This window comes from Apteryx rowi, unplaced genomic scaffold, assembly GCF_003343035.1.
Source record: "Apteryx rowi isolate R43461 unplaced genomic scaffold, aptRow1 scaffold_594, whole genome shotgun sequence".
NCBI classification, from domain to species: Eukaryota; Metazoa; Chordata; class Aves; order Apterygiformes; family Apterygidae; genus Apteryx; species Apteryx rowi.
This window is the reverse complement of record NW_020450865.1, coordinates 216,262-231,760: the sequence shown is the minus strand read 5'-3', so window position 1 is coordinate 231,760 and position 15,499 is coordinate 216,262. Positions and strand designations below refer to the sequence as shown.

The window sequence follows — 15,499 nt, the reverse complement described above, 5'->3', positions numbered from 1 at the left end:
AAGTATAGTTCTCGTATTTTGATGTCCCTTTTGGGTATTCTTTCTGTAATTATTTTTCAAAATGAGTTTACTAACTGTAATATTCACAGCAAGCTTTGAAAAAAACCAATAGAGATTATTCATAAGAGAGTATTCCCTTAAAACTTTATTCTTCCAATTAATTTCTTCAGTTTCACCAAGAAATGGAAAACACCTGTGACCTGTTTTTTAACCAATGCCAACCAACAGAACTAACCAACAATTAATGTTAGGCATCATTAGAATACTTCAATACATTCTGAAGAAAACTGAAGGCTATGTACTGGTAATTCATGAACGGAAAGACCAAATTCAGCAAGCAAATTTGTTATAAGTATTGTATCAGCTAGGGTTTGAGCTGACATAGTTCCATTAAAAATATAAATAAATCTCTAAAACTCCTTGTTATATACAGGATAAATAAAAATTGGGTGTAGTCCCTGAATATATTTAGAAAAAGATATTGGTGAAATACAAACAGGGCACTTTACCACATTTTGGCTTTACTCACATTGGGGAAGTGTAATTTAGCAATAGTACCCTCATTACTTCAGGACTGACTTCCCTGCGCTTGCTTTTTTGTTAGGAATATCAATTAGTTGTTCAAGTTTACACACCTGCCTCATTTAGGATGAAGGCTTAAATGTTACTGCTTTATCCAGTAGCAGAGTTTTACTGAAGTTTGGATCTTCCTTACTGAGATAATGCATCCCTATGGTGAATTCTTGGAAGAAGAAACATACTTTGTAATTAATGACAGAAGGTAGATGAACATTTAATAAAATCATTTGGATTTTTTAGCTAAAATATAGTTCAATTTCTCTGAAAAGTTACACTAGGGGTTTTACCACTATAATAATCACGAAATTCCTTTTTTTTGTTTTGTTTTTATTTTCTCCCTTGTCCTCAGTTTTGTTTGAATTCAGAAAATGAAAAGACTAGTCTGGTCTCAACAGCTCGGCTTCTTCATTTCTAGAATGGCTTTAAGTTTTGGGGAAAAAAAAAGAGCTGTAAGCCCAGATGGCAGAGTTCTTCTACAGCATACAAAAGATGACTCAGTTCACTCATTTAACGCATCCTTCTGGGTTTCATCAGGCTAGAGTGCTGTTGCTTTGAAATCTGTGGTGAACACAGGGAGTTTCGCCAAAACAGTTTAAAAGAAAACAGAGTGTTTACACTGCAAATTCAATTTCTAATCATAACTAATTGCCTTCTCCATCATTAAAGGGCAGTAAGCCCTCTGCCCAATGCGAAATCTGGTGGCTGGGGGGGCTCCATATCTCTCCAGCACTGTCAAAGAAAAATAACTAGGGAAATGCAAGGAAAACTCCGATTTCCTTAGAGCCAAGAGCTTCCCTGGGCTGCGAGCTGTTGATGGCAAGGAGGTCTGTGGCACCTATGGGTGGCAAGCTGGCCAAAAGCAGCTTTCAGACAGAGAGCTATGTGGCTGGGCCTGAGGAGAGGGGCAGGCACCCAGCGAGCAGTAGGCAATCCAGGGGGTTCCCAGGAGAGGAATACCCAAAGTGAGCATCTGCRGCACTTAACCTGAGGATCTCTACCTTCATATTGTTGTGTTAAACTGTCCTTAGGGATCAACCTTGGAAGGACTTGTCTGTCTCTTCTTTACAGCTGTTGTACTTGGAGAAATTGAAATGTCTACTTCTGGTGTTCTTTGTAAAGCAATCTTTCTTGTTTCTTGCTCATTTATCTGAAAGCCAGTTAGAATAAGATAAGAGGTAGAGCTTTCCCTTCAAACATTGTGGATAGGCTGGGACTTTAGGTCTAGTGAAGTTTTTTCTTTTGGCAGTTTCTCCACTGTTTTGTCCTGACTGACATCAGAACTGGAAGCTCATATCCATGCAGCTTTCTTCTTATTGTAAAGCAGCTGGTCCTTTAGGGTTTGTAAAGAGCACTCAGGGCCTAGCTCTCCTGCTTTCAAGTTGTCCCTTTAAAAAAAACCCAACAAACTAAACTGATGTGGAATGAGATAAATTCAGTGAAGAATGAATGTTGTTGAGAAAGCTATCTGGATTCTTAAAGGAAAATGTGTGGTTAAGGGCTTTAGACAGCAAAGTCCATGTTCGGTGAAGAGCATTCACTGAAATTGTCTGGAAAAGGAAAAGACAAATCCTATTTGGAGCAACTCATAGCTGATAAAATGCAGCCCCTTCTGGCATCAGTGTAGTTTTAGCCTTGAAAAAGCTATTTTAGGGAAACATGGGAGTATTTGAGCTCTGCCCTTCCCACAGTTGCAGAGAAACCTGGCAGAGACGGGGTTGGGTCGGCTCAAGGTCCTGGAAGTTGTGTGCCAACGGGGCTGCTTTCACTTCTCCAGCGGAGGATATTACTGTTGTTATGAGTATCTTTATGATTGGGATATATGAAAATAACATAGACAAGCAGACCATTATTTCTATAAGATTTCCAGCTTTTTTTTTTTAATCAATCTGCTACTTTGACTAAACAGCTTTAGATTGTGGCTTTTATTTTGAACTCTCTTAAATAATTTTACAAATATGTATGATCAAAGGTGTGGACAAATGGCTAGAAGTGGTTGAATTACTACGGCTTAGAAAGTTACTGCTGTCATCTGAGGCACACAAACTGACTATGTGTGTGTTCCCAGCCTGTTATAAGCATACTGGTAAAAAAAAGTTAAACTTTTTCATTCTAGTTTGGACTAAGAGTGGGCACATGATTATGATTCAACTGATAAGAAATACATTAAGATGAGGAAACACAATCATTTTCTCATTAACTGATCCTATCCAAAGATGCCCTGCTGGTGCAGGGAAATATTAGTCTGATGTGATAACAGAGGAAATCATCACAGAAATGTTAACTGATGTTCTGTCTTTTTAAAAAGTCTATTTAGCAGTCCAAAACCTTCCAGCTCTTCAAGGTGTTTAATTTGAAAACTGTACTTTAGTGTCATATTTAACATTGTCATACTCTTTTATAAAATAGTTATTGGAATGTGTCAGGAACTAACATAGTAATCAGATCATGTCCTTGCTCCACTCTTCACAGATTGTCTTTGCAGTTGGGAAGCTTTTGTACAGTTTTTACTTGCTGTTATGTCAGGAGAACCTCTTGTTCTCCACTTATTTTCTCCCTCCTTGCCAAAAAGCAGTTAATTAGCTGAAGAAATGAGATATTTTTACAGTGAATCAATACTGAACACTGAAACAAGCTGTGTACCTCTAGCAGTGTATCTACAAGCTTGGGAGAGGTGAACAAAGAGACTGAGGTTGAGAGAGGAAAGAATGGGACAGAGAATAGTTTGTGACCTGTTATTTGTGAAAAGAAAGACCTCCCTGTGATAAAACTGGCCTCTAGTGCCCTGCAGTGAGGCTAGATTTGATGGTTGTCTTATTGGTGCCTTGACTGTGTGTTTGCAGGGTATGTGTTTGGGGATTTTTACCTTTCATCTAGATTGTGGATGCTGCTGCTGTTGAGAGGAATAGATGTGGCAAATAAGCCCTTAATGACAAGGAGTAGCTTACCTCACCTGCAGGCATTGCTCCTGGCTCTGGAAGATTAAATCTCTCTTGCTTCCTGCCTTTTGTTATTTGTTTGAAGTGCATTGAAACATTCTTCCATGCACTGTCCTCTATTTTTTTGTTTCTTTTAGTAGGTGTGTCTCTAGAGGGGGTCTCTAAGAAAGTAGTTTTTATTTTCTCTTGAATTTGAAAGCAGAGTGGGAAGATGGACTCAGTCTTCCTCTTTCTCCATTATGGTTTTCCTTCTCTTTAAGATTTTTTTCTTTTAAAAAAGGGGTTCTAACCTATATTTCAAAGGCTGCTCTCTGTAGCACAAGTATGAGCAGTCCATGTTTCCTTGTGCTGTCCCACAAATAAGCCTTATTCTTGAATTAAATTTGCCACTGATTTGAGGGAAACTCTGTTTTGCTTTAAGCCCCCTGTAAACCCAGCACTTTCCATCATGTGACTTGGGAAGACCCACACAGCCACTCTGTGCCTCCCTCGAGCAGACAATTTCCAAGATTCTCATAAGCATCTGATTGCTGAAACTACATATCCACTGCATTTCATAAATGAGAAGGAAATGGTTCTCTTGACAAAGAAAATGGGAGCTAAATTTGCCAAACAGCCATAATAAGAAGAACAGTATAAACCCTGTATATGGGCTTTGCTCCCCACGCTGTTGAAATGTTAACACAAGCAAATAGTGTAACTTCCTTTAGCAGCTATGACATGGCTGTAATACTCACAGGAGCAATTTATGAGGCTAAATATTTGAAGTACTTTGGGGATCTTTGAAGCCAACTATTATACTAGCTCAGTACTAAGTGTATGTCTGAAAATGCCTTTATTCTGTTGATCAAGATGATATATGTGTATATATATATATATATATATTTAGCTAAAGTGTCATCTTAATGTTTTTGTTAAAATATTTAATGCATAGGAATGCAATGACTTAGAGTAATTCCCACTTAGCTTGCTCTCATCAACATCTTCAGGTACATGGATACCTGCAGCAGGAATGGCCTTATCATGTACAATTTTTAGGATGGTGAAGCAAAGTTGTCTTTGGCACTGAGATCACTGTGACATGAAAAAAACTCTTAGTAAAATTGCAGCTGTAATAGGGTTAGAATTTACATTCATAGTGCTGTGCAGACTCTGCTTCAAGCACATAAACAGAATATCTGGTTCTCTGAATAGGATAAAATTCAACATAACTAAGAAAACAGAACAAAACCCCAAAATCATTAAAAAAAAACCAGCCTGATATTGTGGGGTACAGAATATGTTACTGGCTCACTCAGCATTTGGGTACAGGTCACAATGAAAATCAGTTGTTGGTAGCCTCAAAATTACAAATGCTTTGGTATTTCATAGCTTATTCTGGTTATAAAAGGACAGATGCAAAAAAGATTGAATCTTCTGTTCAATTTCTCTTTCAGAGGAAGAGAGATCCTCAAGTCATGGCTTGAGCCTGTGGTAACTCTTCACTGACTGCCACCTCGTGCAGATTTCTTGCACTACATGCTCCCATCTCAGCAGTTGCATGTGTGGATTAAAATGGATGTACTCAGCATGCTGTTACAGATGGATATGTTCTTGGCTGCTGCACAGAATTAATTAGTGTTTTCTATTCTATATGCGCTCTTATATTGTGCTTACCCTGGTAGCTGCGTGCACTGAACAAYGTGTCTAACATCTGTCACATATTCACTTTCTTCCTCATCCTTTCCCCTTGAGGAGGAAGGTGTGCAGCATGCTGTCTTGTTGGGGAAGGCAGGAAATAGACTTTGAAAGGACCTTCTGGGTCATCAAGTCTCATCTCTGGTTGTTGTAGACATCTACATTATGTAATGCTCTTGTGACCATACCAAGTTCCATTCTAAAAATTGGTTTTATTTTGTACTTCCATTAGAAAGCCATTTCTCTACCTTTTTTTTCATGTGACGGTTAGAAAGTTTTCAATTTCCAACCCCAGATTGTTTCTGCCTTGTGTTTGACTATTTGATTTTGTGTCAGTGTTGTTCTTGATCTTAACTAGCTTTTTTCCTTCTATGATCTTTAYTGCATTTAATGAATTTATAGGTAGCAATCCTATTTCCTCTTAGTTTATGTTTTGGTATACTGTTGTGCTATCAGTACATGTGTGTCTGTGAATTTAAGATGGTTGTCATTACATCAAAATTAAAGCTGGGCAAAAGCATTCCACATGGATTTAATTTCGCTTTTGTTGAAAACCTTAACTTTGATTACAGCAGAGTTAATGCTGTACTGGATGTATGAAAAAAATCCCATACTACCCTTATATTTAGGGCAATATTAATTTAGGTAAGAAACCTATTACATTTGTTTTCTAATATGCATTGCCTAAATATCTAATAAGATTCACTTTACTCCCCTAGTTCACCCTAGGCAACACTTAACTGCATGAATAATCCTACTGATTTCAAATGAGACTGTGTTGCATAAAGTGCCACAAGAAGCTGGAGAACATGTTGCAATTTGCTTCCAAAGCATAAGGTGGTTGCTAATGGCAGTCAGTAATGAGGCTATTCTGCTTCAGTCTGGGGACGGAGGCAAATCACAAAAGCAGAACTGCACTAACTGCCCAGCCTCAGATCCTGGGGTAAATCTCTTTGTGACCGCAGGTTATAGCCTACAAATATATGGAAAGCTCTCCACTTATGTCCTTCTCAGCATGTGGCAGCCCACATGCAAGGGCACGCTGTGTGCCCGAGTGTGGGGTTGCGCGATGGCTGCAGCAGGGGACAAGGGCCGCTAGCAGAGCTCCTCCAAGGGTGCCCTCCCGCTGGGCGCAGCCCTTCCTCTCCTCTCCCTGCAGCAGTGCACGGTGCTGGCTTTGCTCCTCCTCTCCAGTACGTCTGGGCAGGCTGGTCTACTGTATCTGGTATTGGGACACAGACTGCATAAGAGGCAGTCTGCTGTACTGAAAATTTCATGAGAAACCAGAGCAGTTTGGTGCAAAAGGCAGTGGGACGTGAGAGCTTTGAGCAAGATGCATGAGACCTAACAGGTCTGTTTACATCCTACCATGACTGTATGAAACTGTATGGTATGTCTGATCTGCTGCAAATAATTTGCATTTCTGGAAAAAATGCACTCTTTCATTGGATTTATAAAGAATGCCTGAACGTTCCTTGCTGCATTTGCTTTGATAGCTTTGCCTTTTGAGCTGGTGTATGGTTCAGAAGTCCTCCTTGTTGCAATTCACTATTCAAAACTATCACTGTAAAGGGAGGAGCTGGACTTGTTCAGTCACCCCAGTCTGTGTCCAGAAGTGGTCAGCATATTTGATGTTACTCCCTCAAGAACTAGTGTTGAACTTAAGGAAACATTAAAAATATGAATAGCATTCATGCTTCTTTTTTTGAGCAATTTATTGTTACTCTTAATAAACAATTTTTTTGCAATCCACCTTGCCTGATTGACGTTCATCATAAATTCTGTCCTCACGGTAGGCATAAAATATTCAAAGAAAAGTTTGTGATTTAACCCATCTCCATAGCTGAAGACAATTTGAGTTTCGTTAATAAGGCTTACAAAATGTATAAATAGAAAAGCAAAGGGAATTTGAGAATTAGCTTTTCTATTATCTGAAACACGAAGTTTAAATATTCCTAAGTTAAGAATAGCGATCTCAGAAATTCTTATAGGTAGAAAGTTTCCTCTTCAAAAAGAAACGTCAGGCCTAATTTTTGTCATGCACACTGGTCAGTCAGATTAGTGCAAATGACCTTCAACATGCAACCAAATCAGTGCTTCAAGTTTACATCCATCTTTCAGTCACTGTTAGTAGCATGGACAGCATGTGGTACAGAATGACTTTGAATGAAGTCTGTTTTTCCTTTGTAGGGTTATTATAAGTTAAGCAGGAAAATAGTTATGTGTCCTACCAGCTTGTGCTATTCTCTGTTGGTCTTCTCCTTAGACTGAGTTTTGCTTTTCTTGCTTTGTCCTCTGGCTGAAACAATGCTATTGGTGCTTAGGTTGTTGTCCTGTTTGGAGAGACATGAACCCAAAAATAAGCTTCTCTTCTGTTTTATGTGCCACTCCCAGCTGTTAATGGGATAGTTTTTCTAGAGGATACACCATTGTCATGGACCATTGCCATAAGAAATTCTTATGGCAGTAGAAGCAGTAGAAAGACCTCTTCAAACTGCTCTCCAATAGTATTATAGTGGTGGGTTGCTTTAAAAAATACTACATTTTATGTGGTGTAGCTGCTCTAAGATGATAATGGCAGTGCTTAACTAAACATATTGTGAGTCAGAAACAACAGCAGGTACCTCTTATTTCTTCTAACAGATCAGAGAAGAAACAAGTTAAACTGTGCCACCAAGGTATAAAACTGTTTTTGACTGTTTTCCTAGAATAGCACAGCTGTTACTTTTGCCATAGAAATGTTAATAAAACTTAATCCTTACTGTGTGAGCCTCTTGRGTCCCTTTTCTGCCTCTCTATCCCTTTTCTGCCTTTATTGTTCACTGGTAAATCAATGTAAGAAAAGAAACTTGGTGTCCTTGGGTCAGTTAAGACCAAGCACATGGTATCTTGTTGCTTTACTGCATCCTGAGCATGTTTGCTGTGATGGACCTCCTTTGCTCTCTCTTCTGCTAATGATGGTTGATTTTTGAGGAAAAACTAGCCTTTTTCTATCCCCAAACTCCTTAATTTGTTAGATGTGTGATGTAATATCAGCTTTTGTTTAAACAGGCAATTATGGGGAAAGTGGAATGGAAGCCTTCAAAGAGTTGGCTGCCCAAGAAGGTCTTTGCATCGCTCACTCTGACAAGATCTACAGCAACGCTGGGGAAAAGAGCTTTGACCGCCTGCTTCGGAAGCTGCGGGAAAGGCTGCCCAAGGCAAGAGTGGTGGTATGTTTCTGTGAGGGAATGACAGTGAGAGGAATCCTCATTGCCATGAGACGCCTGGGAGTGCTCGGGGAGTTCCTGCTAATTGGAAGGTAAGGGTTTGGCGGTGATTTCATTGCACGTCCTCTCCCTTGCATCCTGAAGGCAGCCTTTTCATTTCAGAATGGCATAACTTGAGCTACCTGCTATTTAGATATTTACTTGACTAATGAATGAAAAGAGGTGGCAGGATGGCAGAGCTGATCTGAGGAAGCAGATAGGAAGATGTATGCCAACTTTATCAATGTTTAGGATAATTGTCATTTACTTCAGCAAAAGTTATTACCTGTGTTTTTTTATATATGACCTTTGTTTTTGTGCTTTCACATACTCTAGTGGAATGTTTCATACTCAAGTTTTAGAATCTAAGTTAGGAATGAAGAATATTGACTTCAGAATGTGATCTGGAAGTGTGAGGCACAAGAAAATTTAATGTGTTTTAATAAGGCTAGGGACACTGAATGTGTCCTGAGAGTTTTAACCCCCAAATTATCAAATGGTTTTGATTACTTGAACTGTTTCTACAGTTTTATGATTACATCCTGGCATTTCCAGCTACATTCTGACCTTTGATATTGAGGGCTAGGGTGTTGATATTATGCAGACTTGTTTGTTTCTAAAATATCAAACTTGCTGATGGCCAAGTCAGTATATATATGTGTTTTGATATCTCCAGAATAATTTCCAGTGCCGAGATGTATATTGGACAGGCAAAGATCATTTTATCAAAATGAGAATGGTTCCTTATTTCTTCTACAGTTCGTCAATCCTTTGTAGATATTCACTGAAATACGGTCATTCTAGTTCTATCACTATGGTCTATCTGCATTTCCATTTTTGTGATAATTCTTATTTTAAGGCTTTTTTGACTTTCACCTTGATTTTTGCAATGTCTTTGCCTGGCTTTCTGTTTGGATCAAGTCTGTTCAAATGATGAGAACTGACATTTTCTGTCTTGTCTGTTAGATTGATAATGTCTTTTTTAAATTCTTCTATTCACTCTTTGTTTCTTTCATATCTCTTGTTTAAACACCATTCTTTCAAGGCCTTTAACAGTTGTCTTCTTACCCCCTTAGCTTCTGTTGTCTTTTTATTCTGTTGTCATTCTGATCTGTCAGCCTTTTCTTTGCCCCATTCTCTCCATAAAGTCTTTCTGCCTGCCTCTCTCGTGACTGGGATGCTCTCCTTTAGCTCTGAGCTGTAATATTGGCCTTTCCCTGATCTCATCCCTCTTCAAAACCCACAATTATGATTTCTGTAAGTCAGATAACTAATCTGGCCTATATAATCATCTGAAGACAATCAAGGGGTTTGTGTGTGCAGTTTTTGGACTTATCCCTCTCTTTTCATCATTTCTTTTTTGTTGCAGTCTTTGTGATCTATTTGAAGCAGAGACTTTATCTCTAGAAGTGTGTATAGATAAGATATAGCATATCTGGAAAGCCAACAGCATTAAAATAAAAGAAATAATAAGTTGGTTATGAAAATGCTATGCTTCTCATCTGCATCATTCAATACACACCACTTGAAATGAATAATGGAACGTTTCACGTCTGACATGTTCTAAGTATGTTATTTTTTAGTGAACAGAAGAACCTAACTGTAATAAAATTAGTCTGGGTCATGTTAACCTTCCTCATTCTGTAAATGTCTTACAGCTTTAGGCAATGCTATGCTTTCTTCATGTATTATTGTCACACTTAGTGGTGTCTTATTCTTCAACCTGATTTAGGTGCTCTCTCTTGACACTGGCCATAGAGAGAGCTAAAAGAAAACAGGCTCCTCCATTAAGCACCAAAACTAGGTACTTCAGTAAACCAGGGTTTATACCACCGTTGGGCCTTTTGCTTGGCCCCCTCCTTTATGGATATGTGGAACATTTTAGCTTCACATTTTGACTAAAAGCTTTAACAAGGCAGTATACTACTCTAATTAGTTCAAGTATTTGGCTTGGAAACTCCCCAACAACAATGCTCTGAATTTTTTTTTAATCAGATCTTCTCTCTTATTAAATATTAATAGCTGGAAACATATTTGAAAATTGCAGGGGATTTTTGCATAGGCTTTCACGTAATCTTCTTGTTTTATTTTGTATAAGTCTTGGGTGTGAGAGACTGCTTTTCAGAGCTGGGTAGGCTGATCTGCTTGTAAAACAATCTGGCTATTGCTGTGCATAGTCTGGATTGTGCCCAACAGCTGGTTGAAATAAAAAATATAGGGCTTGCACATGTTTTATAAGTGCTTGCAGATCTAAAAGAAAAGACATTTTCTTTGAATTGTCCTAATTAAGCAATTTTAAAAAATGGCAGATCTAGCAAACTTATTCACGAGTAAGTTGCGGTGAAACTGCAGTGCTATGAATTTGGTCATCTGAAAACAAACGGGAACCAAGGCATAGATCAACATTACTCTGACATACTATTGAGTCGTTTCTATTCAAATACTCAGCTAAGCAAAAAAAACAAATGCCTTTTAAGAACATTCTTTTCCTTGAGGGAAGTGGGAGTGAATGTGAAATCAAGAGTTTTTTTGCAATAGTGAGCTAAACAAAGCCTTTAATTTACCCACAGGTGTATCATCAGACACACTGTATGAACCCCATACTCTGCTCTGACTCACTATAAAGAAGAAGCCTTTATAAAAGGACACCTGGCTAAATAGGTCTCTTCCTACTATATTGTCAACATTGCTGTTGATCAAAGCAGACAGACACAGCTTAGCTTAATCAAATTCTAGGTATCAGAAAGAGATGTGGGAGCTAAATTTGACTTTGGTGTAATTTGGGAGTAATACATTGGGAAATACGGGGGATTACACTGAGCCAGGGCTYAGTTCTCAAATGCTGGGGCCTTTTTCAGGATGGGCTGACACTTGTAAGACATGGAGTTGGGATGTATTTGTGCTACAGCTGAGCAAGTGTTCCCAAACTCAGGCTGGAGATCTGACTAGAAATTCAGTCTACTTTGCTACTGCAAGTGGAAGTCTGTCCTATCGGTGAGGTGGGGAAAAAAGGGAATTCCTATCTCTGAATCTGGAGGGAAGCTAGGATATGACAGGGCTGGAGGAGAGGTTACAGTCTCACCTAAGGCAGAATGGGAGATGATTCTCATCCTGTCACAATGTCAGAATGTAGTGGAGATATTAAGCTATGAAAGTAAGGACTGTAAAAAGAGAAAGGAGAAGGGAAAAAAATCATCATGGCTTTGCTTTAAAAAAAAAAAAAGGTGATTGGAATAGTATTGGAGCAAGCAGTGCTGGCAAAAGTTACACTAAGGAAGTAAGCTGTAGCCTTCAGGGAATTCAAGTGATAGCTCTTTTAACACAAAATAATTATCATGTGAAATGACTGTGTGGAAAGATACTCGACACGATGAGTCTAACCGTGTTTATGCAGGCCTCTGAGTTTTATATTACTTGATAAACATAAAATAGGTTCTGCAAAAACCTTGCAAGATATGTGAATCTCCTGTATATCCTCTGGAATGGTGCATCAAGACAAAAGCATGTAAATGACTTGCCTATCTGTACAAGTAATGCAAAGGAAGTGAAAGACATGGAAATGAAATCCCCAATTTTAAGTGCTACTCTGAGATCAGTGGAGGAGAAACATGTTAGATAAATAGTTGGAAATGAAAATGCTGTTTAGTAATTCAAAGCTCTCTAAAACTCCTACATGAAATAGTTTGTGTAAATGTATGAGGAACTTGAGGAAGAAAGGGAGATGCTAGTACATATGCTGTTTTTCAGTATAACACTTTGTAATGAAATGTGTACTGCTTGACTTCTGTAGGCTTTGCAATGCGTTAGTATTGCTCTATGGGCTGTTGTAGAACTATGAATTTTARGTGTTGGTAGGGTGACTTCTCCTGAAAATATGGACACTTGGCAGTGGCGATATATTCTCTGTGAGCCTAGTGGATGTCATTGGGCAAATCAGTTGTCTTTCTATATCTAATAAAACTCTTTGCATAGGGTGACATAAGCATCAGTAAATACAGTGCTTTCCATGTTCAGAGTGTGATGAAAATTTCCATGACTGTTCTCCCTTCACAAGCCAGGATTAATAACAGGTTTTTGCCATTTAACTTCACACTTTTTAAAATATTGACAAAATATTCATATTCAGTTGGAAAACACAAGTTTTATGGTCATATATGATACTGGTGACCAAAGAAAGTGTAGTTAGGACACAAAAGTGGAGATTCTAATGACTAAGACTGTCTTTGAAGTTTGGCTGTAGATTTCGTTGCAGAAAATGGAGGCACCCCGAAACAGTTTATAGTCTTCAGTTTTTTGGGGGTGTGAACACATCCTTGAGAAGATGTCATTTAGCAGACCCTACTAATTGACATGCTGGACCCAACTCAATTTTGCTTTGATGCAAGGCATAATGCTAGAGTAAAACCAGCCAGTCAATGGAAGATTCTGTATTTAATTATGTCTTTTGTGAAGACACAATCAGAAGTTTAGCTGGGTTTGGATCCAGATTACCAGAATAAAATTCAGTTAATTGCTGTGAAACACAGAAATCCTTCATGATTAATCCTCAAATAGTTTCATAGTCAACCACATACAAAAGTTGGATACAAAGTTGGCAGTTAAGCGAAATATTATCAATGAAGACAGTCCCAACTGGCAACATCAGCCTATTTCCTGAACATTATCAAGGCTGGTAATAGGATCCATTGATAATTTTACATTTTAAAGTCTGGAACCTCGGCACATGTCAGTCAGCATGAATTTGTAGTACTTATTACGTTACAGTTCAATTTGTAGTCATAATCCAGCATCTGCTAATTATGATGGCAGTGTGGAGGAAAACGTTATGTGACACAGGAAGACTATGAACAGGTATGTTTTGTTTACCCTCTAACCCAAAATAACATCAATCTGTGTTAAAACGTGATTACGTTTCAAGTGTAAAATACAATTGTTATGGTAGAACTGCATTTGATTTGCAGCAATTTAGAATTTCTCTGTAGTTTACATTTGGAGCTCATCAGTAGCCCTTTTATGACTTTTGCTTGGTGATAGTRATGATGAATTAAGTATAAGACTATGGATTATTTAGCTGAGATTTTTAGAGAGCACGTTTGTGCTGATGTTTAAAACAAGAATGATGTTCACTTATTCAGAGACAGAGACCTAGAAAACAACAAGATCTAATTGCTGTCTAGACTCCTTCTATCAATTATAATGGATTCTTCTTGTTTTTTTCCCCCATTCCAAAGGACACAGCATTCTCTACACACACTCTGAACTGTCTTTTTGATCACTTTTATTATCTGAAATAGAAGAAATAAACCCATTGTTTTGGATGGTAAAATGTGATTTAAATACTACAAAATATAAAACTCCATAATTTCTTCAGGCTTAATTTCTTGCTTCTAAACAACAAACTAATCTCCTATTTTTCCATGAAAACCAGAAATTAAAGATGAACCTTTACTGAAATACTTTTACATTTTACATGTACATTTTATACATTTTAATATGATATTATATAAGAACAATTATTTTCATGTTTCCTGCACTCTCTTGGTCTAAAAATAGTTTTCCCCACTTAGTATGGAAATATGTAAAATCACTGATAACTGTTCCAGTCCTTGTATCACTAGAAGAAAGTTGTCATTAGGGGTAAGATATTGACAGAAGATGATCAGGAATTGCCTAAGCTGTGTTCATACAGACAACCCATGTTTTGGTAGGGACAAGAGCAATCTAGGAAAAGATAATTTAGGTTATAATTTAAACACCTTTGTCCTGAAACCTGGAAGGCAGTGACTGGAAAGCTTTAGAGCTCCTGTGAATGATCACCTGGTTGTATTTTCAGTGCAGCAGTCAACTGAAGAGGTCTAAAAAGACTCTTCCCTATTTAAGGAGAAACCTATGGTGGCAGAGAGGTGGTCAAACACCGGGTATATAGCTCTAGTGAAATTATTCAGAAATTACTTCCAGGACTGCTTGTTAAAGCCTTTGGCTCATTGACCAGGGAAAGGAAGGCAAACAGCAGGGCACGATATGTGGGGAAAGACCACACCTTTTCTCATACTATCCAATTTTCCTTCACCTTTCCCTTTCCTTTTATAAACAACTTCAGCCTAATGGCTTTGCTGGAGAACCCTTGCTATCTTTTTAAGGCTGGAAAATGTGCCCATCATCCAGCATTCTGAGAAGCTGAATTTATCTGAAGGGAAGCTAGCTCTGAAGTATATGTACGAACATGTAAAGAGGAAATTTCAGATCATGCACAGGTTGTAATTTGGCAGCCAAATACACAATGTGTTTTTTAAAGCTGAAATTAAACTGGAATCAGGGCAACTGGCCCACAGTGATAGACCCTTAGTCTGTTGCTTCTTTGCTGAAATTTTCAGCAGAGGCAAATCCTTTCCAAACGTGGTAATTCTGTAGTGTGATGGTGCCTTGGGAACTGAAATAATGTCAAGAACTTGCTTCACAATGGCAATCCCGGCACTTTCAAGTTGCTAGTTCCTCTTCAGCACAACGAATCTGTTCTGATGGAGGACTGAAAGATTCCAGTTTTGTTGAGCTGGCCGGCTATTGCCCATATTTCACTTCAGTTATTACTATATGCGTTTTAGTTTGCTTATTTGTACCTCAGAGAGGGGGAAATCAAAAAAAGAATTTTGTTTCAAAGCCTTGGAGATTCACTTCTGCCTGGTAACTGACCAGGCAATTATTTTAACTGGCTTTAAACCATATGCATTATTCACTATGAACTATTTGTGGGTAAGCTTTGGTACCTTGGGCTCATGCAATTATTTTCCATGCTGGTGATTTGGCTGTATGTGTTAGTTCTGTGGGGAATATGTTTAAGTTTTCATCCTGGCTGTCTTTTCCTCAAAGTCTGAAAGGTTGTAATACAAGTCAGATTTAGTTAGAAAGAAAAATGTACTGCTGTTGTCTAGTTCAGTAGAAATGGAATGTGTTATTTTTCTGCTTCACAGAATAAAATGGAATTCTTTGGTTTCACTCCAAAAAGGGCTTTACAAAGAAGAGGCTAAATAATCATTTCTTGCATGTTAACATGATGATTAG

General features: G+C 38.2%; 1 protein-coding gene across 3 annotated transcripts in view; it reads left to right on the top strand.

The window, feature by feature from the left end:
* The window catches only part of GRM1 (glutamate metabotropic receptor 1), a 190,937-nt gene that overhangs the window by 30,321 nt on the left and 145,117 nt on the right, over positions 1-15,499 (top strand). For all 3 annotated transcript variants that reach the window (XM_026082802.1, XM_026082803.1, XM_026082804.1), the window contains exon 2: positions 8,244-8,493. In XM_026082802.1, coding sequence (XP_025938587.1) covers positions 8,244-8,493 — 250 coding nt within the window. The remainder of the gene's footprint in view (positions 1-8,243; positions 8,494-15,499) is intronic.